Consider the following 24,052-nt stretch of genomic DNA (forward strand, 5'->3'; position numbering starts at 1 on the left):
CTGGTGCGGGGCAGGGCGGCACACGGAGCACGTCCTGCCCCTGCCCCACCCTGACGGACGTCACTCGTCGATCTCTGACTGCTGGGATGATCTTCGAATCTTGCGTGTGCAATGCAGTTGGTACCAGGTGACACCTGGGCCGCTGCACTGTCACTGCATACAGAGCGGGCCCCCGGGCGCGAGGCTGAGTCTGGGGCACACCCAGGAGGCCCTTCGGCCTAGCCTGGCGCTTGGTCACAGGCTGGGTAAGGTGGTAAGGTGTCTGGGCACCGTCCAGCTCTACGCAACGTCGTCTGTGTCCGTCTGGGGCTTCTGGGGCTCACAGAGACCCACATCTTCAAGCCTAGAAAGTGGTGGTCGGGTTAGAGTCTGCAGCTGGGGGAATCCCACCTCCCAGCTCGCCACCCGTGCCCCAGCCTCAGTTTCTCCACCTACTCCCAGGAGAGTCCCAACTCCTCCGTCTCTGCAGTCCTGGCAGGGTGTGGACCCCAAGGGAGGCAGCTGCGCCAGGAGGGGAAACTGGCTCTCCAGGTGCGTGTTTAAGCCGGGATACCCGGTCTGAAGGGCGGAGGCCGGGCCCAGACACGCCAGACCGAGGGGCGAGGCTGCGGCAGGGGGAGGCATCGGGTCTCGGGGGCCCCAGAAGTCACGCGGAAGGCTTCCTGGAGATGGGGCGCAGGAGCCGGACTGGGCGAGGCAGCGCGGGGCTGCTGGGCAGAGGACAGGCCCGCGGGTGCTCCCGGGAAAGGGGGCCAGCGGGGTGACAGCAAGCCCAGGGGCTGGACTCTTCCCAGGGCCCTGGGGAGCCAGAGAGGGTGGATGATCTGGACAGGGCTGTGAGCTGGGTGTCAGGGGCGACCCTTGAGGCGGGCTGGAGGCACCGTGGCCACCCAGCCACCCCTTGGCTCCCACCCTCCTGACCCAGGGTCCACCCAGTGCCTTAAGCTGCCCCCAACCCCCACCCCATCCTTTTCCTGCCCTGGGCTGTGGAGGCTAAGAATAGATCCTCCCTGCTTGGCCCCCACCGGAAACCAGCCCCGGGGGGCGCATCCTGAGCCTGGCCTCTGTTCTCACCATCTGGTCCTCCGGAGCCTCCCTAGCCAACTGCGTGGGGCGGGGCTGGGAGGGAGGCCGGGAGGTGCCGGAAGCCAGAGCTGTGTGCAAATCTCACCCACACGTAGCCTTAGATGCCTCATTTCCTCCCTCTGGACCTCAGTTTCCCCTTCTTTTTTTTTTTTTTTTAAGATTCTATGTTTCTTTTTAATCTTTTTTTTAAGAGTTTATTTGACAGACGGAGATCACAAGTAGGCAGAGAGGCAGGCAGAGAGAGAGGAGGAAGCAGGCTCCCCGCTGAGCAGAGAGCCCGACGTGGGGCTCGATCCCAGGACCCTGGGATCATGACCTGAGCCGAAGGCAGAGGCTTTAACCCACTGAGCCACCCAGGCGCCCCAAGCTTCTATGTTTTTAAGCGCTCTCCACACACCTAACGTGGGGCTGGAACTCACAACCCCGAAATCAGGAGTTGTGTGCTCTACTGACTGAGCTGGCCCGGCGCCCGTCAGTTTCCCCATGTTTCCCACACTGCCTTGCAGAGTTGCGGGGCCGCCCAGACTCAGTGCGGGGCAAGTGCCCCTCTCTGATGCCTGCCGTGGCCGGTTCCCAGAAAGGACGCTGTCCCTGTTATCTCGGGCAGAGGAAGTGGGAAGGGAGCCGTGTCCCTCAAGTCCCCCCACGTCTGGAGCCCAGCTCCACATCCTCTTTGCACCGCATCTGCCCTCCTCGCAATTTCCCGAAGCCTCATGCTCCCTTTCCTCCCCAAAGTTTGAAACGTAATTTCTGCCACGACCGCATGTCTCTGATCCCCGGCACTCCTATTCATCCTACAAAGCCCAGTTTTCACCTTCTTCCCCCAGGATGTCTTCCTGGCTCATCTCTGGGCTGCCCTAAGCCCTCTCCCTTCCTCTGGCCCTGGCCTGGCCGCAGGGTGCTGGACTCTGTCCAGCTCTGTCTCTCCAGCAGGAGGGCATCCTCGAGGGCAGATCTGATGCAGAATTGTCCCACCACGTGGACTAAGGCACGGAGTTGCTCTTGAAGAGGATTTGGCGGGGGGGGGGGGGGTGGTGGTGGTGAGACAGCTTGGGAGAACACGGCTTTACACAAGCGGGGCCTTGGAGCCAGGGCTCTGGCAGATGCATAGGAGCTGGGGAGACCCCACTCCAAGGAGGAGAAGTCAGAGTTAACCACTGAATCCTCCGCACCTCAGACACTGGGCCAGGACGGGAGAGGCCATCCGGAAGGACGCTGGGGATGCTCGCTGTGCGCTGGGGCCCGGAGGCCGGAAGGATGGTGGGGTGGGGAGCCAGAAGAGGGGTGTCAGGACACGCAAGGCAGAGCAGGGGAGAGCAGAAAAGCACGTCCTCACTCAGAGCCAGACCTTGTGTGTCCTTCCCAGGCCCCCGAGGACCGGTTGGGGCAGGGCCAAGGCCAAACCAGCTAGCCCTGACCCACTGCAGGCCCTAACTTGGGGCCAGTGAGGCCCAGGGTCACCCCTTCACACCCAAATCCTGCTGTCCACGTGGCTTCAAAGGCTGACCTCAGCTACCCGACCCTCTTCACCCACTCGAGGCCTAGCCTGGCTGTCCTCCAGCCACACCCAGCCTGGTAACCCACTGCTTCTGTGGCTGATGAGACCCTGGCCCAGAGCCCTGGGTCTGGGGGTCTTCAAGGAAGCCCCCCCTGCCTGTGCCAAGCCCCGCTCCTGGATCCCTGGGCTCACTCACTCCCTCCCGGGTGACTGGCTGGGGCTTCCTTCTGCACCCAGCACCCGCGTTGGGGAAGGAGGGGGAGGGGGACTGACCGCCTGACCTGCCTGCAGGGAGCTCTCTGGGGGCTTCCCTTCCTCCTCCAGCCCCACTGCCATCCCCAAGCCTTTGACCTCGGGGGACCCCCTTCCTGGAATGCCAGAGCCTCCACCAGGGCCTGCGGACCTGCTGGGGGGAGGGGCGCCCACAGAGCTGCTCCCTGAGTGTTGGCGCCCCTCCCCTCTAAGCACACCCTGCATCCATTAGGTACCTACTGTGTGCCAGGCGCCAGCCCACCAGTTCCCCAGGTTGGAGCCCTGGGCCCCTGGGCGGGGGTCTGGGAGCGTCCCGGGTCCGTTCCGCCCGCGGCCCCTCCCCGCCCCTGCTGCCCTTGGGTGCTGCCCAGATGGTGAATAATGCGGGGCCTGGCGGCGGGAGCGCAAAGACGGGCCCGGCTCTGGCGGCTCCGGGCCAAAGGCTCCCGTGTGGGCGCCGACCACCCCGGCCACCCGCATCCCTGTCCCTGAGCCCAGGGGGACGCGCCCACTCCCCCAGGCGGCTGCGCGGGTTTCCGGGCGGGCTGGGGGTTGCCCACTGACCCCCATCAGCCAGGCCGGGCCACAGGGGCGTGGCCAGCGCAGGGGGAGGGGCCCGTAGAGACGGACGGAGAGACAGAGAGACAAGGACAGACTGGGCGCCGGCTGCCGATCGGAGCCCCGGGCCGGGGCTATTTTTAGCCCCCGCGGACCCCCCTTTCGGGCCGCGAGGGCTCGTCGCCCCTCCTCCAGCCCCGGAGGACCTCGCGCACCCCGGCGTCCAGAGCTGCCGCGCCCTCCATCTGTGCCCTGCGGGGACGTGAAAGCCGGGGGTCCTCCGGGCGGCTGGGCCCTGGCCGTGCCTCGGTTTCCCCGGGGGCTCCGGGAGGCCGGCCCGCCCTCCTCCCCGCTCCGCCCTCCCCGGCCTGGGCCCGGCGCCGGCCCGCCCGCGGGGCTCCGCGACAGGCGCGACCCCCGCGCGTCCCGCGGGTCACCGTCTCCAGGTGAGGCCGGGCCGCCAGGTTAGGGGCGGGGCGTGAGAGCGGGCGGGTGTGTCCCGCGGAGGCCCGCCCCGCTGTGGGTGTGTCCCCGCGCGGGCCCGGCCGCCAGGTGCTGGGTGTCGGGGCGGGGGCGTTGTTGAGACCCGGTCTGTGGCCGGAGGGGGCGGTCGCGCCCCCACTGTCCGCCCTGGGCCCGTCCCAGCGTGGCTGAGGGTGTGCTGTGGGTGCGTTTCCCTGGGTGGGCGCTGAGCCGCTCAGGGTCCTCGGATGTGGCAGGAAGGGTGCGAGGCGCTGGGTGCGGCCGTGAGCAAGCGTGGCCGCGCGTCCGTGTGTCCGGGCGGGCCGCAGCGGAGGGTCTCCGCGCAGCAGCCGCATCTCTCTAACTCGGTGTCCGTGCCTCGGTGTCGTCCTTCCCCACGGCCACACCTGCCCTCCTGTGCGGCCCCCACACCGGCTGCCGAGTGCTGAGCCCTCGAGGGCGCCCATTGTACAGATGAGGAAATGAGGCTCCCAGGGCCGAGCTGGAGTGACTGTGGAGGCCCCCCCGCTGCACCCTCTGAGGTGGGAGCCAGTCCGTGTCACAAACAGGAAAAGTTCCCGGAAATTAAGCCTTGTGGTGTGGGGAGGGGAGGCAAGGGCGGGCCTGGGGACTGACAGGGGCCCTACCCGCAAGTGTGCGTCTCCCCGGGGGTCTGTGGAGGGGTCCCGGCCCATGGGTCTGCGAGGCTGCCCCAGGCGTGGGCCGGCCTGGCCCCCGCAGCTTTACGCCAAAGGGCGGCGGCCTTCACTAGCCAGAGCTTGGAGGACTCAGCAGACGTGAAGGGGGCCACCTCGGGGCTGTCCCCCGCACACATGGCCAGCTGGGAAATAAGCCCGGAGCCCCCCAGGAGCCGGCAAGTCTCTCCAGGCGTGAGGTGGGGGGCGTGGAGGGCCCATGGGGATGGGTCAGGCCTGGATAGATCGGCCAGAATACCAGCGGGCGACTTTGCGTCCCCGTTTTCTGCATTTTGCAGAGGGGGGGACACTGAGGCTTGGCGGTGTTGGCCTGCAGCTTGGCGACGGAAGGTCAGGGACTCCGGTTCGAGCTGGTGGGAGATCATCTTCACCCCTGCAGGGTGTCTGGGTGGGCCTGGAGACAGGCGGCCTGGCAAGCGGGGGGATGAAGTGTTGAGCAGGAGACGGACGTGTTGAGAGACGGCCAGCTCCGGAGGCGGAGGAGAGCAGGGCCGGCAGCCACCAGCAGGCAGGGGAGGGGCCTGGCGCTTGGGAACCAGGGCTCGCATTCCACTGGCGGCTGGGCTTGGGAGGGCCCAGCCTGGTGTCTGTGCCTCTGGGGCATGATGGAGCCGCCCCCCAACCCCCGCCGGGGCCCAGTCTCACCCAGGTGGACTGATGTCCTCCAAGAAGGTTCCAGGAGGGGAGATGGAAGTTCTGGATCCCAGGACCCAGCCACGTTCCCATCAAGGTTCTAGAACCTCGGCCCCTTGGAATTCTGGACTTGAGGCCTCCTGGGTTCCAGAACTAGGAGCTTGTTAGAATTCCAGAGCCCTGGTCCTTCAAAGCCCAAACCTCCCTGCTCTTGGGCCATGGAAGCCTGGGTTTGTGCAGCAAATCTGGGGTGGGAATCGGGGCTCCGTGCCTCTCACGAGGCACAGAGAGGGAGGCGTATTCCCCCAAGGGCCACACAGGACTGATTCTGGACCTCGCACTGTGTTGACAGTCCCCTGCGGGGGAGGGCCTGCCATCCCTCCCAGCCAACTTAGGAGGGGAAAGGAGGCCTTGCCAGGGGTCCCTACGGGCCTGGCCCGCGTGCCTAGGGAACTTGAGACGGCAGCTATCACCTGAACCCGTTGGGGGGGAGAGGGGGAGTGGAAACCACGGGCTGTGCCCGGAGACAGTCATGCCAGTTTCCAGCCTTCCCCGGGGCCAAGGGCTCTGGGTCATAGGTTTGTTCCCAGATAGGGGAGACGTGAGGCAGTCTCAGGGTATGTGGCCCCAGGGCGAACAAGAAGTGCCTGAGCTCCCACGCAGGGTGCGGTCATGAAACCCCAGGAGGGGCTGGTGGTCCCTCCAGGTTGAGGTCAGGGTAGGGGCCGCAGGCACAACCCAAGTCCCCAGGAAGTTTCAGAAACAGTGTGTAGCAGCTCTTGAGGGAGCGAGTGCCCCGTCCTAAGAGGAATCCAAATGTAGGCCAAGTCTGTGACTGCAGAGAGCGCGCCCCTTGCTCTGCAGTGGAGGGTAAGGGTGTGATCACTGTGAACAGCCCCCGCACGGCCGCCCACTTCTCTCTGGACCCTGTTTTCCCACCGCAGCGCCCCCCCCCCCCCCGCAGCCAAAGTGGCCGTGGCCTTGGCTCTCGGCCCGGGGAGCAAAGCTCAGTGTGGTTGTCAGGGGCTGGATAATTCATGAGCAGCGATAGGGAGTCGCTGAGCAGAGGGGCCAGGCCAGCGCACCGGTTAGCAGGACGGGGAGCGAGCACCGGCGCGAAGTGAGCACCCACAGGGCGCTAAGCCCTGTACCCAGCTCAGCTCGTTCCCGTCCGCCCGTTCTCCAGGAAGGGAACCGGGAGCTCCCAGCGGGGGGGTCTGTGACGGGGTTCATGGCCACATGGCAAATCTGGCCAGACCCGCTTTTTAGAAGATTCCAGCCCTTAGAGCAAGTTGCGGTGACGGTGACGGGGACCCCCACAGCAGGGCTCCCTCTGGCCGGCAGGCCTGTGAATCATTTACAGGGACTTGCCCACAAGGCCTGGATTTACATCTCAGATCAACTCAGGCCAGGCTGCGGGGCCTCGGACAAGAGACTCGGCCTCTCTGGCGCCTCCGTCTTCCCCTTCTGCAAAATGGGGGGTCGTGGAAGGAGCTTTCTGAGTTCTAACTGCCCGCCGGCCCTACATCCTGCCCACGCCCGCCCACCTGCGTCCCCTCTGCCCTCCCCCGCCCCGGGCAGCCTCGCTGGCCACACAGGGGGACCTGCGGTGTGGACCCAGGGCAGGAGCCCAGGGACCCACCGGTTAGGCCCCAGCGCCCCCAGTGGCCTCTCTGGTGTGTCCTTCTTGGCACTGGGAGCTGTTCCCCGGATGGTCTCTTGCTTTGTTGCTGCGCGACATCCCCACGTCTGGTCCGTCCGTCCATACTCGCGGCAGCTAGGCCCGGCATCCCCGGCGTCCTCCCGCAGCCCCAGAGGGTAACAGGTCCCTCTCACTGCCATTTTTAGCTCATCCCCAGGGAGTCTGTTGCTCCAGATGAGCTGGGTTTTTCTGTTTTTATTCCCAGAATGGAACTAGATTTCTGGTTTTATTTCTTCATTATAAAAACAATGCCCCAGGGCGCCTGGAGGGCTCAGCCGTTGAGCTTCTGCCTTCGGGCTCGGGTCATGATCCTGGGGTCTTGGGATCGAGCCCCGCATCGGGCTCTCTGCCCTGCGGGAAGCCTGCTTCTCCTTCTCCCGTTCCCCCTGCTTGTGTTCCCTGTCTCGCTGTCTCTCTCTCTGTCAAATAAATAAATAGAATCTTTTTTAAAAAAATGCCGTGAGAACGGTGGGGGGAAAACCCACATGATCCCAACATGGGTAAGGCAGTGTTTTCCAAAAACGCTGAAGGTGTCAGGCCTCCCACGTACATGCAGGTGCAGTGGTGACCTCAGAGCCGGTGGTCTCGGCCCGCCCGCCCGCCGCCCTCCTCACCTCGCACACATCCTGTCTCCCAGCAGCTGAAATCTGCCCTGGGTTCTGCAGTTGACTGAGGGCTCAGCTGGGTGACGAGCGAGCGGGGCCGCGGAGCCCAGGGAGAAGAAACCATTTGCCTGGGCTCACGCAGGGGCCGCCAGGATGGTGGTTCCTGCCCACAGCTCCTTGGTTCTTCTCTGTGACTTAGAAAAGACTCCTGGTGTCGTTCTCCAGGGGCCACAGAGCAGACCGCACGGGTCCTCACCCTGGTGGGTCACTGAGTCTGGGGAGGGCCAGAGCTGGTGGTAGTAGCAGTGGGAGCCATGATACCAACGCTATTAGGGATAGTAATACTGCGTGGGGAGTGAGAGGAGCCAGGACAGGCTCCTTGAAAGAGGGGATATTTGACCTGGGGTATTGAAGATGGTGTAGGAGTTCACCAGGCCCCCTCCGATGAAAATGCGCAATGACTCACCGGCAAACCTTCTCTCTGCTCCCCCAGGCGTGCCTGAGCCAGCGCCAGCTCTCCCCACCCGCGGCCTCGGCCCGATGGGGTGGTGACCCTCCGCTCCCCGCCCCGGCGCCATGTGGCCCAATGGCACCTCTCTGGGGCCCTGCTTCCGGCCCACCAACATCACCCTGGAAGAGCGGCGCCTGATCGCCTCCCCCTGGTTCGCGGCCTCCTTCTGCGTGGTGGGCCTGGCGTCCAACCTGCTGGCCCTGAGCGTGCTGGCGGGGGCGCGGCAGGGCAGCTCGCAGGCGCGCTCCTCCTTCCTCACCTTCCTCTGCGGCCTGGTGCTCACCGACTTCATGGGGCTGCTGGTCACCGGCGCGATCGTGGTGTCCCAGCACGCCATCCTGTTCGACTGGCACGCCGTGGACCCCAGCTGCCGCCTCTGCCAGTTCATGGGCGTCATCATGGTCTTTTTCGGCCTCTGCCCGCTGCTGCTGGGGGCCGCCATGGCCTCGGAGCGCTACCTGGGCATCACCCGGCCCTTCTCGCGGCCCGCGGGGGCCTCGCGGCGCCGGGCCTGGGCCACGGTGGGGCTGGTGTGGGCGTCGGCGCTGGCGCTGGGCCTGCTGCCCCTGCTGGGCGTCGGCCGCTACACGGTGCAGTACCCGGGCTCCTGGTGCTTCCTCACGCTCGGCGCCCAGCCCGGGGACGTGGCCTTCGGGCTGCTCTTCACGCTCCTCGGCGGCTTCTCGGTGGGGCTGTCCTTCCTGCTCAACACGATCAGCGTGGCCACCCTGTGCCACGTCTACCACGGGCGGGAGGCCGCCCAGCAGCGCCCGCGGGACTGCGAGGTCGAGATGATGGCTCAGCTCACGGGCATCATGGTGGTGGCCAGTATCTGCTGGATGCCGCTGCTGGTGAGTGCGGCCGGGGGCCCTGCCCGGGGCTCCCGGCCCCCTCGGTGGGTTTGCTGACTTACCTCTAGAGATCGTGTTTATCTGGGAGGGAGAGAGCGCAAGCAAGAGCCCGGGGAGGGCCGGGGTTGGGGGGGCGGAGAAGCAGCTCCCCGCTGAGCAGGGAGCCCGACCTGGGGCTCGATCCCAGGACCCCGGGATCCCGACCTGAGCCGAAGGCAGACGCTTCACCGACGGAGCCTCCCAGGCGCCTCCACAGGGGACTTAAATCCTCAGGTTCTCATCCACCCAAGAAAATGTGGGCACAGACCCCCGTGTTCAAATGTCCTTGCTTGAGGAGCTCATGAACAAGACACCGATGACCTCCAACAGGGGTCAGGACTGGGGTGGCCAGGGAGGGACTCGCATGTTCTATCTGGGGTATCAGGGGAAGATTTCCCGAGAAGGGGTATTGGAGCTAGGGTTTTAAAGGATACAAAGGAGTTTACCTACTAAACAAGAAAAAGGAAGGCGTTCTAGGTGGTATCACTGAATCATCAAACACTTCCCGAGCCTGCTTTGTGCCTAGTTCTAGACACTAGCTCTGAAACCGGGCTCTGGCCCGATTTTCCGACTGGGGGGAAAGCTTGGCTGAAGTCCTTCCACTAATCAGCGTGGTTGGCCATTTGGGGTGGTATTTTTTTCCATTTCTGATTCGATCAGGACATGCCTGGAGTCTGAAGTCAGACACTCGGTGTCCAACTCACGCCCAGCAAGGACCTGCTATGTGACTCTGGCTCTGGGCTCCCCTCCTCCAGCCTTGGTGATCAGGGGGATTAAAAAGTGTCTGCCCTTCCGAGTTACGGTGAGATGGAAATGAACCCATTAATCGTTTGCCCCTTCCGCAAACATTTCATGAGTGACTCCTATGTTCCAGGCTCTAGTCCAGACACTGAAGACACAGCAGAGAACAGAAGTGTCAGAGATCCTTCTTGGAAGCCTTGCCAGTGGGGAAGGCGGGCCACAAACCTCCTGTATGGATGCAGGAAGGGGTCGATAGTAGGAAGTGAAAAGAGCTAGAACAAAAAACCAAACCTGCAGGGGTCCCTTGTGGGCTCAATTGTTGGAGCGTGTGACTCTTTAGTTCAGGGTTATGAGTTCGAGCCCCCTGTTTTAAGACGACTTAAAAATAAAATCTTAGGGAAAAAAAAAACACCCTGCAAATAGAAAGATCACAAATTTGTTTTTTTGCTTTTGCTTTGTGGTTTTTGTTTTGCTGAGAATTTTTTACAAACGTAAGTGGTCAGAGGAAAGCCGCAAAGAAAGGAGCATCATATTTCGATATTTTGTGACACATGACAATGACACGGAATTCAAATTTCCGCATCCAGAAATAAAGTCCTGTTAGAACACAGCCACACCCGCGTGCTTCCTTGCTGCTCGGAAGCTGCAGAGCCTAGCTGTGGCCGAGACTGTGTTTAGAAAAGTTATAACACGGGGCGCCTGGGTGGCTCAGTGGGTTAAAGCCTCTGCCTTCGGCTCAGGTCATGGTTCCAGGGTCCTGGGATCGAGCCCCACATCGGGCTCTCTGCTCAGCGGGGAGCCTGCTTCCCCCTCTCTCTCTGCCTGCCTCTCTGCCTACTTGTGATCTCTGTCTCTGTCAAATAAATAAATAAAATCTTTAAAAAAAAAAAAAAAGAAAAGAAAAGTTATAACACGGCCCTTGAAGAAGAAGTGTGCCACCAAGGGGCCCCAGGAGTCATTTAACAATTCAGGGAGCGTCTATCTAGAATGCCTTCCTGGGTTTTATCTAGCAGTGAAACTCCTACCCATGCTTCAGGGCCCCCGCTGGAATGGTTCAGAGCAGAGCAAGGTCCATTCTGGACGTCCCAAGAGACTGGGCCCGATGGTGGTCAGGGACCTCTCGGTGAAGGTGACATTTGAGCAAAGACATGGTGGAGGTGAGGAAGTGAACTATGTGGAGATCTGGCCTGGAGGGAAGCATTCTAGGAAGAGGGCATAGTGCGTGCAAAGGCCCTGGGGCAGGAGCCTGCCTGGCATGTGAGAAGATCAGTGAGAAGGAACAGAGTGGGTGCAGGGGAGAAACGGAGGAGGGGAGGGCAGAGAGGGGACTAGGGGGGAGTGCAGGGAGGACTTGGGCTTCTCCCCCAGGGAGATGGGAGCCCTGGAGGGCTGTGGACAGAGGAGGACAAACCTGACTCGGGTGCTGTCCAATAAATATAAAAGGTAATATCCATGAGAACAGGCCTGGGAAGGGCACCTCAGGGCAGGACAAGAGCATAGTTTCCAGCCAGAAGCAGCATTCTGTGACTGCTGCTCCCGTGGGAGCCCATCGGTGCCAGCTGCTGGGACCCACCCCAGGAACTGGCTCCTCGCTGGCTCTCTGCTTCCCTCCCCTGGGTGAAATGCACACGCATGTCACCTCCCAAGGACCCTGACATCCAGCAGACTCGTCCATGCTGCTGCGCCTTGCTCTCCTCCCTGCCACCCAGCCTCCAGTCTCTTGGGACACCCGGAATGGGCTCTGTCCCGCTCTGAACCATTGGACCTGGGGCTTTGGAGCACGCATAGGAGTTCACTCGCTGGGCATAAGGGGAAAGGCGTCCCTTCCCTTAGGGAGAATCACTGAATCATTAAACAACTCCTGAGTCCCCTTTGTGGGGAAACTTTTCCATAAAGGGCCATACGGTAAATCTTTTAAACATGGCCTCTGTCACAGATACTCAGCTCTACCGTCCCATCCGGGTGGGAAAGCAGCCACGGGAAACAAATGGGCGTGGCTGTGTCAGTAGGACTCCCTGCGTGGACACAGGATCTGAGTCCCGTGTCATTTTCACCTGCCACGAATGTGCCCCTTCCTATTATCTCTCCCACTATTGGCACCGGTAAAAACATTCTTTTCTTTTTTTAAAAAAAGATTTTATTTATTTATCTGACAGAAAGAGAGAGCACAAGCGGGGGGAGCACCAGGCAGAGGGAGAGGGAGAAGCAGGGTCTCCGCTGAGCAGGGAGCCTGATGCGGGGCTTGATCCCAGGACCCAGGGATCATGACCTGAGCCGCAGGCAGATGAAAGCAGACGCTTAACCAACTGAGCCCCCCAAGTGTCCCCAAAAGATCTTCAATCATCTCTGTGCCCAACGTGGGGTTTGAACTTACAACTCCAAGATCAAGAATTACACGGTCCACACAGAGTGAGCCAGCCAAGTGCCCCAATACGAATATGATTTCACCATAATAACTTACTTTAATGTAATAACTTAACGCAATATGAATTATAATTATGCTTAATATAAATTTTAATTATAGTTATAAAATATACATTATGAGTATCACATTGTATTATAATTTATGTTTAATTATATAAATTATACAGTCATATAATTATAATTGTAATATTCTATAATTTTAAATACTATATAATATACACCTCTAGTATGTTACTATAATAATTCACAATGTGAAATTTCTTTTCCATATTTGTAAATAACTTACATTACATATATATCATACTAAACATAAATTTCAATAGTGACAAAATATATTTAAGTAATTCAATATACAAATTTAACATAGACTTACTTAGTGTAAAACCATGTCATAAATTATATAAATGTTAATATAAAATAAAGTTATTTAAGATAAAACATACAGGGGCGCCTGGGTGGCGCAGTGGGTGAAGCCTCTGCCTTCCGCTCAGCTCACGCCCTGGAGTCCTGGGATCGAGCCCCGCATCAGGCTTCCCGCTCCGCGGGGGAGCCTGCCTCTTTCTCTCTCTCTCATGAATAAATAAATAAAATCTTTTTTAAAAAAATAAGCTAAATACAACAAAGAACATACAAACTAAGAATCTGGGGTGCAGTGGAAAAGTTTCACGTCCTGAGATGTTTAGAGCGGGCGGGGGTTTCAGGGCCCAGCGCGGCGGGCGGCTCCGGGACTCCCGCTCCCACGGGCCAGTCCCCGCTCCCAGCCCGCGCCCCGGGGCGCGCATCTCCCAGCTGCGGCAGCGGAAGCTCAGAGAGGCCGGGCAGCCCCCCCCCACCAGGTCACACAGCCAGGCAGGGACAGGACCGGGCGAGGGGGTCGGGGTGGGCGTGGGCCGCGGGGCCGCCCGGCTAACCGCTCCGACCCCCCGCAGGTCTTCATCGCCCAGACGGTGCTGCGCAACCCGCCGGCCATGAGCCCCAGCGGGCAGCTGTCGCGAGCCACGGAGCAGCAGCTGCTCATCTACCTGCGCGTGGCCACCTGGAACCAGATCCTCGACCCCTGGGTGTACATCCTCTTCCGCCGGGCCGTGATCCGCCGCCTGCACCCTCGCCTCAGCGCGCGGCCCCGGTCGCTGTCCCTGCAGCCGCAGCTCACCCAGAGACGCCCCGTGCAGTAGAGCCCGACGGCTGCGGGGGGGCTCCCCTGGCTGGCGCGTCCCTGCCGAGGACACAGCTGCCTGTTCTGGGGTTGCGGCAGCCCGGAGTCTCAGAAGGACCAAGCCTTAGAGGGGCAGGATTGTGGGCTGTTCTCCAGCAGCCTTGGGGACCCCCTAACTCTCCCCGGATCCCCCTTTCCCGTCTCCCCTCCCAGCCCCAGGAAGGGTGAGCAGGCATGTCAGGGGGTGTCCGAGGAAAGGAGACTTACAAGCCTCCCCTTCCAGAAGTCCTCTGGGAATGGGGGACTCCGACCCCTGATTATGACCTGCTTTCTGGGGTAGGGCTGATCCCCTTGGACACCCCAACCCAAGAAGGCTCTGCTTAGGAAATACTGAGTGTGCACGGACGAGACCCCTCCCTTGCCAAAATATATCACGGCCCCCAGCCGTACTTTCCCTCGGGTCTGAAGTCATCCGTCTTTAAAGTTCGTGCATTGGATCGCGTTGGACCACGTGCCCACGGCAGCCGGAGCAGAGCTGGGGGCGGGGGGCGGAGGGGGTGCCTGTTTTGTTCGCTCAACACTGAAGGTTCCCAGGGCCTCGAGCAAACGCACCTGGCCCATAGTAGGTGCTCAATAAACATCGGTTGAAAGGACAGATGATTGAGGCTTTGCAGAGCGCAGGGTCCATGCAGGCCGGCTTCGCACTTAGTAAAGGGCTTGGCACAGAGCAGTGGCTTAGAAAACATCCGGTGAGGTCAGGTGCGCCCCCCCAAACCCTCATGCCTGCCCCTTCGTCTGTCCTCCTTGTGAACTCCCCCAAAAATGACACACCCAGCTGCAGGGGTGGGAGAGGTGCCTTTATTCCCCATGAGCCCTCAAGGTACATGAGGACAAAATTGCCCCCTGCTCCCCACTTCTCTGCCTCCTGCCCACATGCCCCCCCCCGGCCACGCGCACGCACACCCAGCTTTCCACTCCCGCAGACCTGGGATCTGCTTACAGCGCCCTGAGCCAGGCCCAAGTGAAACTAAAGTCCCCGTTTCCACTCTCCCTCCTCCCCCAACACCTACCTGCTGGGGGAATGAGGTCACCTGCTGCCTCCAGGGGACCCAGCTGGGAGGAACACCAGCTGGGGGGGACAGGAGACAGGATTGTGGGGGGATTATGGGAGCCAAAACTGTGTTGCCCTCAAGCTACAGCTCCCCATGGTGGGGGAGGGGCTCTGACCCCCAAGGAGCAGGCCTTGACTCCTTGAGTGTGGGGGAGGGGACAGGCTTCTGGGCGAGGGACTCAGGGGGCTGGGAGTGCAGAAGGGCCGCCCTGGGAGCCGAACTAGAGACTATAGATGTGGTGGGTGGGGTGGACTTCTGGGGTTCTAGCTGAGGCTTGGGGAAGAGGGCTGGTTTCTGGGGGGCTGAGGGGATCTGTGGCTGTGGGGCCAGGTGGAAAGTTGGTGGGCTTCGGCCCAGGCCGCTGTTGGCCTGCGTTCCATGTACCAGATCATGGGGCTGGGGCTGGGGCTGGGGCTGAGCAACTATGCTAGGGGCAAGAGTCAGGACTCTGGGCGGTGGGCCTGGGAGCTGATGTTGGGCTGGGGGAGTGAGATCAGCCTGGGCTCTAGGGTCAAGGCCAGAGGTCTGTAGGTGGAGTCCATTTCTAGAGCTGAGCTGGATCTTTGAGCTGGTCTGGGTTCTAGAGCTGGACTGGGCTCCAGAAACAGGCTGGATTCTGGAACTAAGGTAAATTCCAGAGCTGGGCTGAGTTCTTGTACTGCTCTGGGTTCCAGAGTTGGGCTGGGTCTCAGGGCTGAGCTGAATTCTTGCACTAGGCTGGGTCTCTGAGGTGAACTGGGTCTCAGGACTGAGCTGGGTTCCAGAACTGATCAGAGTTCTGGAGCTGGGTTGGGTTTCAGAGCTGAGCTGAATCTCAGAGCTGAGCCAAGTCTCAGAGGAAAACTGTGTTCTCGAGCTGAGCTGGGCTCCACAGTTGGGTTGATTTCTTGTGCTGTTCTGGGTCCCAGAGCTGGCCTGGGTTCCAGAACTACTCTGGGTTCTGGAGTTGGGTTGAGTTTCAGAAAGAGGCTGGATTCTAGAACTGAGGTGAATTCCAGAGCTGGGCAACATTCTTGACCTGGGTTGGCTTCCAGAGATGGGCTGTGTCTCTGAGCTGAGCTCAATCCCGCAACTGAGCTGGGTCTCAGATTTGAGCAGGGTCTCGGGGCTGGACAGAGTTCTGGAGCTGAGCTGGGCTCCAGAGCTGGGTTGAATTCTTGCACTGCTCTGGGTCCCAGAGCTGGGCTGCGTCTTGGAGCTTAGCTGGCTTCCAGAACTGGTCTGGCTTCTGGAGCTGGACTGGGTTCCAGAAACAGGCTGGGTTCTGGAATTAAGGTAAATTCCAGAGCTGGGCTGAGTTCTGGAACTGCTCTGGGTTCCAGAGATGGGCTGGGTCTCAGGGCTGAGCTGAATCCTGGAGCTGGGCTGACATCTTGCACTGGGCTGGGTCTCTGAAGTGGGCTGGATCTCAGGCCTGAGCTGGGTTCCAGAACTGATCAGGGTTCTAGAGCTGGGTTGGGTTTCAGAAACAGGCCGTGTTCTGGAATCACTCTGGGTTTCCAAGTTGGGCTGGGTCTCTGGGCTGGAATGAATCCTGGGGCTTGGCTGAGTTCCAGAGCTGGGTTGCTTCCCAAAGTCCAGCTCAACACCGGAGCTGCCTTGGACTGTGGCCTGCAGCTGGTGTCTAGAGCTTGATAGCGTTTCCGAGGTACGCCGAGTCCCAGAGGTTGACTGAGCTCCCAGACAAGTCTGGGTCTTGGAGCTGGGTCCGCTTTCAGAGCTAGACAGAATTGTGGGGCTTAAGTCTGTTGCTGTCTCTGTCTGGGTCCCGAGGCTAGGCTGGATTCCAGAGTTTAGCTGGATTCTGGAACTCAGCGGGCTCTCGGCGACTGACTGTGGTTGGCAGCTGGGTGGGGTTTCAGACCCAGTCCGCGCCTCAGAAGGGAGCTGAGTTCTGGAGCTGGGTGGACTGCCTGAGCTGGACCGAGCTCTGGAAATGGCCCAGGTCTTGAAACCGGTCTGGGTCCCAGAGTCAGACGGTATTCTAGAGCTGGTCTGCGCTCTGCAGTGGGAGCGGGGCTCGGCATCCTGCTGAGCTCTGGAGGTGGGCCTTGCCTCAGAAGTGGATGGGGTTCCGGAGCTTGTCTGAATTCTGGAGATGGGCCTGGTAGTAGCCTGAGGCTGGGGCCTGGAACTGGGCTCGGTCTCTGAGCTGGACTCATCACTGGAACCAGACCAGGCCCCAGGACGTTGGTGAGTACTCGAGGGCAGCTGGGTTTTAGAGCAGGGCTGGGATCTGGGTCTGGACTGAGCCGCGGCGAGCATCTGGGCTCGTGAGCGGGGCTGGGGTGAGCGGGGCTGGGTGTGGGAGCCGCCTTCCAGTCCTGAGCCTGGGTGGCTACTGTTGCTGGGTTGTCTCTTGAGTCTGATCTGGACTCCAGAACTAACGGGAGTTCCTGAGCTAGACGGGGCATCTAGGTGCGGCTGCGTCATGCAGCTGGTTTGAGGTCCCCCACCAGGTTGAGTTTTATGGAGGGGCTTGGACACAGATCTGGGCTGGCTTCCGGAACTGGGGTTGATCTCCGAACTGGGCTGTGTCTTAAAACTTATGTGGGACCCAGACCTTAACTTGGTTTCTGAGCTTGGTCTAGCTTCAGAGCTATCTTGGGTTCCAGGGAAGGGCTGGGTTTCGGGGCTGGGCTGGGTCTCAGAACTGAATTGCGTTCTAGGGATGAACTTTGTCTCAGGGTTGGCCTGAGGTCTAGAACAGGGCTTGGTCTCCGAGCTGGGCTTGGTTCTAGAGCAAGACTTGACCTCAGAGCTGAGACTTGACCTCTCAGAACTGGTAGGGGTTCTAGCGGGAAGCTCGGTCCCAGAGCCTGCCTGGACTCTAGAGCAGGGCTGGGTCTCAGATCCGGGTTGGTTCCTGGGGCAGAGCTGGGCTTTAGGAACCGGCCGGGCGGGCTGGGGCGGGGGGCTGGGTTCTGGGCTGGGGCTGCGCTGGGCCCCGGGGCAGACTAGCCACAGGCCTCCCTGGCCTCTCCGATGGCGGCCCACACCTCCACCACAAACTCGTCCGGGAAGGCGAACTCGCCCAAGACGGAATCTAAACGGTGCGCGAACTCCTGGACGCTCCGCGTCTTCTTGGACGTGTCCACCATGGTGGCTGCTGCGGCCGAGCAGGAGGGAAGGCGGGTGAGGGGGTTCCTCGGACCTCCGACTCCTCCCGGTGGGCTACCCTCCCCCCCAGGGTCCACCCGGCTTACCCTGGCCCCTTACCCAGCTCTGGGTCCCGAATGCCCATGTAGCTCTCCAGCAGGTCGTCCACTCTCCGCGACGCCTCCTCCTCGAACTCGCTGGGCTGGGGGTGGGGGGCCGGGTAGAGAAGGTCAAAGCCTGGGATCCCTCCAGCCCAGCCCCTGCGCAGGCCGCCCCTGTGCCACCGCTCGTGTCCTGCGGCGCCACGAGGCCCCATCTCGCAGGGACGAAGGAGAGGTTCTTACCCGCGGTCCCACTGAGTCAGCCGAGTGCTCGGTGCAGAGCCCCCCGAAGGCTCCCTTCCCCCTCACTCACCATTTCCTCCACTGTGGCAGCCCCCCCAGAACGAAGACGCAGGGTCTCCCGCCCACTGGTCATTTTTGCTTCCGTGGGACATTTGCTGCCGCGGCTCCTCTGGCCGATCATATCTAGAAGGGACAGAGCCGGGGGAGAGGCACGTGTTCTGGGCGGGTCCGCATCTGTGTAAGCGCTCAGAAGCTGCCAGCCGAGCCTTTCTAGAACCTTCTTATCCTTCAAAGCCCTCCTTACGTCCAGGGGTGAATCCTCAGAGACCCTGCTTGAGAATTCTTGTTTCCTCCAAATCTCCCTCCTTTTAAAAAATTTTATTTATTTATTTTAGATTTTTTTTTTTTAAATTCATTTGACAGCGAGAGACACAGTGAGAGAGGCAGCAGAAGCAGGGGGAGTGGGGGAGGGAGAAGCAGGCTCCCCGCTGAGCACGGAGCCCCATGCCGGGCTCGATCCCAGGACCCCGGGATCAAGACCTGAGCCCAAGGCAGATGGTTAACGACCAAACCCCCCAGGCGCTCCTCTTTTTATTTTTTAACGTTTTTAAAATAATCTCTACTCCCAGCATGCCGATCGAATTCACGACCCTGAGATCAAGAGTCATGGGCTTCCCTGACTGAGCCCTCTAGGCACCCCCTGTCCCTCCTCTTTTTATTTTTATTTTTTATTTTTTTAAGATTATTTCTATATTTATTTGATAGAGAGAGAGAGAGATCACAAATAGGCAGAGAGAGAGGGGTAAGCGGGCTCCCCACTGAGCAGAGAGCCCGATCCCAGGATCCTGAGATCATGACCCGAGCCGAAGGCAGAGGCTTTAACCCACTGAGCCACCCGGCACCCCCCTCCTCTTTTTAAAATGACTTTGTAGAAGGGACTGCTTGAGACCCTCCTGTAGCCTGAGGGTCAGTCTAGAAAACACTGTCTAGAACTCATCCTTCTAACGTTTGGGCACGGCTCTCAGCGTCCACTGCTGTGCTAAAGGGCAGATCTGGAGCCCCACCTTGTCCCCTTCTCCCTAGGACCTCCCTCCAGATGTGCCTGGGTGCTTCTAGAACCTCTCACCGGAGAACAACGCAGCTCAAAGGGCCAGTCCATAATGAAATAAGAAGGTGGTGCCAGAATGGAAAGCAGCGCGCTGATTCCTTCCTTGAGAAAGTCTTGGCTATTGAAAAAACACACCTGCCGCTAAACACGGCAGCCTGCGTTCTAAGGCAGGGGTTTTCGACGCCAGGGGCAGGGGCGGGTGATTTCACCCCAGCTGACCTTGACCATACCTGCAGGCATTTTGGTTGTTACAACCTGAGGGTTGCCATCGGCATCTGCTGGGTTAAAGCCAGGGGTGATGCCCAACATCCTACTGTGCCCAGGGTGGCCCCCACTTCAGGAAATTAGCTGGGCCAGATGTCCTAGTGCTGAACTGGGGAAACCCTCTTGGAGAGCAAGTCCCTTATCCCGTGCACGGACAGCTCGCAGACCTCTCTTTGGAAAGCACCATTCTACGGGCAACTGGGGGGCTCCTTCGGTTAAGCCTCTGCCTTCTGCTCAGGTCGTGATCCCGGGGTCCTGGGATGGAGCCCCACATCGGGCTCCCTGCTCAGTGGGGAGTCTGCTTCTCCCTCTGCCCCTCCCCCTGCTCATGCTGAATCTCTCTCAAATAAGTAAATAAATAAATAATTTTTAAAAATACCGTTCTAGAACACACCTGGAAAAACCTTCTCTAGAACCACATCCAAAATAGGTCCAGATGCCTCCTTCTCCTATCCTGATCTTTCCAAACCCGCCTGCCCCCACCCCCAGATGGACTCAAACAATCTAGAAACTACCTACCTATTCCTGACCCAGTGCCAGAAGCCCCCTGTCGTGTCGCCAGAGGCATCTAGAACCTTCCATCCTGTCCCATCCCCCCCACCTACACCCATGCTCCACTGCACTGGTGTCCGCAGAACCCGCTTCTGGAGGAGCTCCTCACCCCCACCCCACCTGCCCCCTGGACCCCAGGTGGCCCTCACCGAAGGCTCTCTTGGGCTGCACCAGGCGCAGGGTGAAAGGCTGGGACTTGGGCAGCTCCCGGAGCATCTTGGCTACCTCATAGTGGCGGCAGCCGACGATGGAGTGGTCGTTGATGGCCTCGATGCTGTCGCCCACGCACACAGCCTGGACCCGGTTGATGATGCTACCCTCCTTGATCCTCTGTGGGGACCCAGAGTCACTCACGGGGCCAGCCCAGCCACCTCCCCTCGGCTTCCCAGAGCCCAGGTTAGACCGGAGAGGGGCAGCGCCTCGTTCCAGGTCCCTGAGCACCCAGGACGTCGCCCGCCCTCCCGTGAGCACCTTAATGAAGGCGTAGCCGGCCCCGTTGTCCGTGATGGTCAGTCCCAGGGCGTCTTCGGTCTTAGTGACCTCTACCTCCTTGGTCTCGCCGCGCACATGGGCAAAGATAAAGTCCTCCAACCCTATCTGGCCGCCCAGGAGTTTCTGCATGTCCACTTTGTGGCTGTTTAGGGTACAGAATAAGATCTGTCCCCGGGGAGGGGGAGTCCAGAATTAATGACAGCGCTCATCGCCTTCTGTGCAGAACAACCAGGGTGATGGGTTCGGGAGCCCGAGAGGGAAACTGAGGCACAAAGAGACATGAAACGGGTCTGGTCACCCACCCACCAGGATCCCAGTCCTCGTGGAAAAGGCTGGACGTGAGACCCTCCGAATGGGGCGGGGGGGGGGGCAAGAAGGAGTCTGAGACCCTCCGAACGGGGAGCAGGGTGGTAAGGGGGTTGTGGGCAGGAAGAGACCCCTCCTCCATCCCCGGTCTTTCAGTTTTAACCAGTTGGTGTCCTGACACTCCAGCCCAACTTTTTCAGTCGATTCTGAATCTACCGGCGCCCCCTGGGGGCTGCGAGTCATACAGCCGCCCAGCCCCTGACCCCTGGGGCCTCCGACTTCGCCTCCAACTTCGTACCTGGAAGGCGGCTGCCTGGAACCCCAGCCCCAGCGGCGCCCAGGAGCCGTGGACGCGCTTACCCTTCCCCGAGGGCTGGGATCCACCCCCCAGCTGGTTCAGCTCCTGGACGGCCTGGGGACCCACTAACCCTAACGCGGGCTCCTCCTTTGCGCAGGGCGCGCGAAGAGGGTCTCTAGGGTATGGGCACCCCAGGATCTGAGGGGCGTGCCTTTGAGATCCGGGGATCGGATCCCCTCCATCCGAGGAGGGGGGATCCGGAGCCCCCGGTCCCCGCTCCAGGCTCCCCCCCAATCCTCGGTCGGACGGGTGCGCCTCCCGCGCTGGCGGGGGGTGGGGTGGCGGGGGCTCGGGGGTCCTCACCTCTGTGGGCGCGATTCCGAAGGCCTCGGCGATCTTGGCGTAGAGCTCGCGGACGTTGGTGAAGCCCTCGATCTTGCCCGTGGGGCTGCCGTGCGCCAGCTGCGTGCGGAAGACCAGGCGGGGACGGGCGCGGGGCGCGGCTGGGGGCTCCGCGGGCGAGGGCGGGGGCGCGGCCGGGCGCGGGGCCTCTGCGCCCCGGGTCTCCTGGGCCGCGGCGCTCTCCATGGCCGGAGGAGCTGGGCCACCCCGGCCACCGCCACCGCCGTCGCCGCCGGATCCGCCGCTTCCTGCAGCCTCCCCTCCCCCGGCCCAGGGCGCGACAGTCGAGCCGCTGGGGTAAGGGGATCCGGGAACCCGAGCCGCCCGGGAAGGCGATACCGCGGGCTGCGGAGGGTGTCCGGGCCCTGCCAGCGCCAGCTGCGCGCTCCCAGGGGACCCCAGGCAGTCCTCCGGGCCCTGGGCTGCAGACTGGGGAGAAACAGGGATCACGGATGAGGACGAAAACAGCTGAGCGTGCCTGGTGCTCACTGTCCTCTAGGTGCTTATTTAATTCTTGCAACAATGAGGGGGCAGGACAGGTACCCTGGGGTAACCTCAGCCACATCCTTCCACTGCTCTCTCCTGGGGTGGGGGGGAGTCCTCCCTGAGGCCCACCAGGCTTCCCTGAAGCCCACCAGGCCCTGCACAACCTGCCCCATCCCCTCCCTGTCCTCCCTTCCTCCCCATCTCCCCCTCACTCCGGCTGCTCCAGATATACTGGCCTCTTTGCCTTTTTTCTAATACCAGGCTGGGTCCTGCCCCAGGACCTTTGCACATGTGTTCTTTCTGCCTGAAAGCCATTTCCCAGTCATCCATGCGGCTCCCTCCCACACCTCCCTCAGCTACTTGCTCAAATGTTGCGTCCTCCTTCCACCTCTCATCTCTTTTTGCAGATTTTTCTCCCTGGTATCGAGCACTACCGGAGAGATCAGTTGTTCATCTTGTATCCCGGCTGTCCCCAGGACTAGAACGTCAGCTGTAAGAGGGCGGGGGCTCTGGTCTCCTTCCCCCCTGGCATATCCCGGTGCCCCGTGCCTGGCAGACAGCGGGCGCTCAGGCGATCTTTGGTGAGGAAATGAATGAACCCCCAGGTTACAGACGAAGAAAGAGGGAAGGAGGCTGTGGGCACCAGGAAGCATCCGTAACAATTCCCTGGGACCACAGCACGGAGGCAGCCAACAACAAGAATTTTGGCTCTGGGGGGCATCTGGTTGGCTCCATGGGTTCCACGTCTGCCTTTGGCTCAGGTCATGATCCCCGGGTCCTGGGATGGAGCTCGGTGTGGGGCTCCCTGCTCAGCGGGGAGCCTGCTTCTCCCTCTGCCTGCTGCTCCCCCTGCTTGTGTTCTCTCTCTCACTCGCTCTCTCTCTCCCTCTCCGATAAATCTTAAAAAAAAAAAAAATTGGCTCCTATAATAAAAAGCAACGGAATGCCATATAGTGGTGGCAAAGGGGTCGTCCGCCTTGGGAGAATCACAGAAACCAAGCGCTAATGGAAAGGGCCAAGTTGCAGAAGGTTTTGGACACTGTAAGGAAATATCGTGTCAAGTTTAAAAGTCCGGATGTTATGACATCAATGAGCCTTGAACACACGACGCTCAGGGAGGGAACCAGACCCAGAAGGCCGCCCGGGGTGTGAGCCCACGTGTGTGACAGGCCCGGAACAGGCTCCTTCATGGACGGGAAGTGGATTCCTTTCTGCCAGGGGCTAAGGGAGGCGGGAGGGGCGGTGACTGCTAAGGGGTACAGGGCTTCTCTTTGGGGGGATGGAAATGTTCTGCAATTAGACTGCGCTGATGGTTGCACAACTCTGTAAATATACTAGAAACCACAGAATTGTACACTTTAGAACCTTTACAAACTGAAGGAGAAAACCAAACCCCACCAAAACAGTACTCTTTTGGGAAGACAGGCTTATGGGCTAAGTTATAGAAAGGCTTGCCTGAAAAACTCCAAATTTGGGACGGGGGTACCTGTGTTGGGGAGGCAGGGGACAAGGGACCTGGGGTGGGGAGGTGACAGTATCCAGTTATATTAGTCTCCTGGGGTGGCCGTAGTGCTTAAAACAACAGGGATTTACTCTCTTGCTTCCAGGGGCCCGAAGTGTGATGTCAGCCTGTCAGCAAAACCACGCTCCCTCCAAGACCTCAGCAGAGCCCTTCCCTGCCTGTCCTCGCTTCTGGTGGTGGCCGGCCCTCCTTGGCGCTTTTTGGCAGCTTTCATTGTTCCCATTTCTGCCTCTGTGGTCACATGGCTGTCTCCTGTGTCTGGGTCCGCATCTTTGTCTTCTTATAAGGACACCAGTCACATTGGATCGGGGGCCCACCCTACTCCCGATGACCTCATCCCTACTAATTATATCCGCAGCGACCCTATTTCCAAATAAGGTCACATTCTGAGGACTGGGGTTTAGGGCCTCAGCGTATCTTTTGAGGGGACATGATTCAACATCCCGTTTGTCAAATTATTCTCCAAAAATTTTAAGATGGCTTGAATATTGCATTACACAGAAAGTCGCAGAGAGCGTTCCTGCGAAGTCCAGCGCCGAACGTCCCCGGACCAGCAGATCCGCGCTTGCAGAACTGAGAGCCGGTGTTCCAGTGGCCGCACACGCACCACACTAGCCTCCCAAGAGCCCAAACCACCAGAACGTCCATCCGCAGAGAAGGGGTAACAGGATACGGCCCGTCCATGCAGCAGAGTATTAGTCAGTCACGAAAAGGAGCGAGGCGCCCACGCGCTGCCCCGGGGATGGACCCCGAGCCCACAACACTCAGGGACGGAACAGACACAGCCGCACAGGTGTGAACCCACGCGTGTGACACACCCAGACCCGGGGGGG

General features: G+C 60.4%; 3 protein-coding genes across 3 annotated transcripts in view; 1 reads left to right on the plus strand and 2 right to left on the minus strand.

Moving 5' to 3' along the window:
- Positions 1 to 24,052, minus strand: part of FSD1 (fibronectin type III and SPRY domain containing 1) — a gene marked incomplete at both ends in the record, with an annotated part of 516,986 nt that overhangs the window by 472,161 nt on the left and 20,773 nt on the right. The window lies entirely within an intron of this gene.
- TBXA2R (thromboxane A2 receptor) lies at positions 3,458 to 13,888 on the plus strand. Its single transcript, XM_080825098.1, has 3 exons — positions 3,458 to 3,840; positions 8,006 to 8,874; positions 13,008 to 13,888. Exons 2-3 carry the CDS (start codon positions 8,089 to 8,091, stop codon positions 13,251 to 13,253), a joined length of 1,032 nt encoding a protein of 343 aa, XP_080681224.1. The 5' UTR covers positions 3,458 to 3,840; positions 8,006 to 8,088; the 3' UTR covers positions 13,254 to 13,888.
- GIPC3 (GIPC PDZ domain containing family member 3) lies at positions 17,304 to 21,397 on the minus strand (the record flags this gene model as incomplete). Its single annotated transcript, XM_080828599.1, has 6 exons — positions 17,304 to 17,455; positions 17,566 to 17,647; positions 17,860 to 17,972; positions 19,863 to 20,043; positions 20,185 to 20,370; positions 21,173 to 21,397. The coding sequence occupies 6 exons, from the start codon at positions 21,395 to 21,397 to the stop codon at positions 17,304 to 17,306; spliced, it is 939 nt and encodes a 312-aa protein (XP_080684725.1).

The sequence above is a fragment of the Martes martes genome, assembly GCF_963455335.1.
Source record: "Martes martes genome assembly, chromosome: 1".
NCBI classification, from domain to species: Eukaryota; Metazoa; Chordata; class Mammalia; order Carnivora; family Mustelidae; genus Martes; species Martes martes.

What these genes read in the sequence shown, in the direction of transcription:
- TBXA2R (XM_080825098.1), top strand. Translation starts at nt 8,089, where the DNA reads ATGTGGCCCAATGGCACCTCTCTGGGGCCCTGCTTCCGGCCCACCAAC. An exon ending in TCTGCTGGATGCCGCTGCTG is followed by an intron (nt 8,875 to 13,007) that starts GTGAGTGCGGCC and finishes GACCCCCCGCAG; the next exon opens with GTCTTCATCGCCCAGACGGT.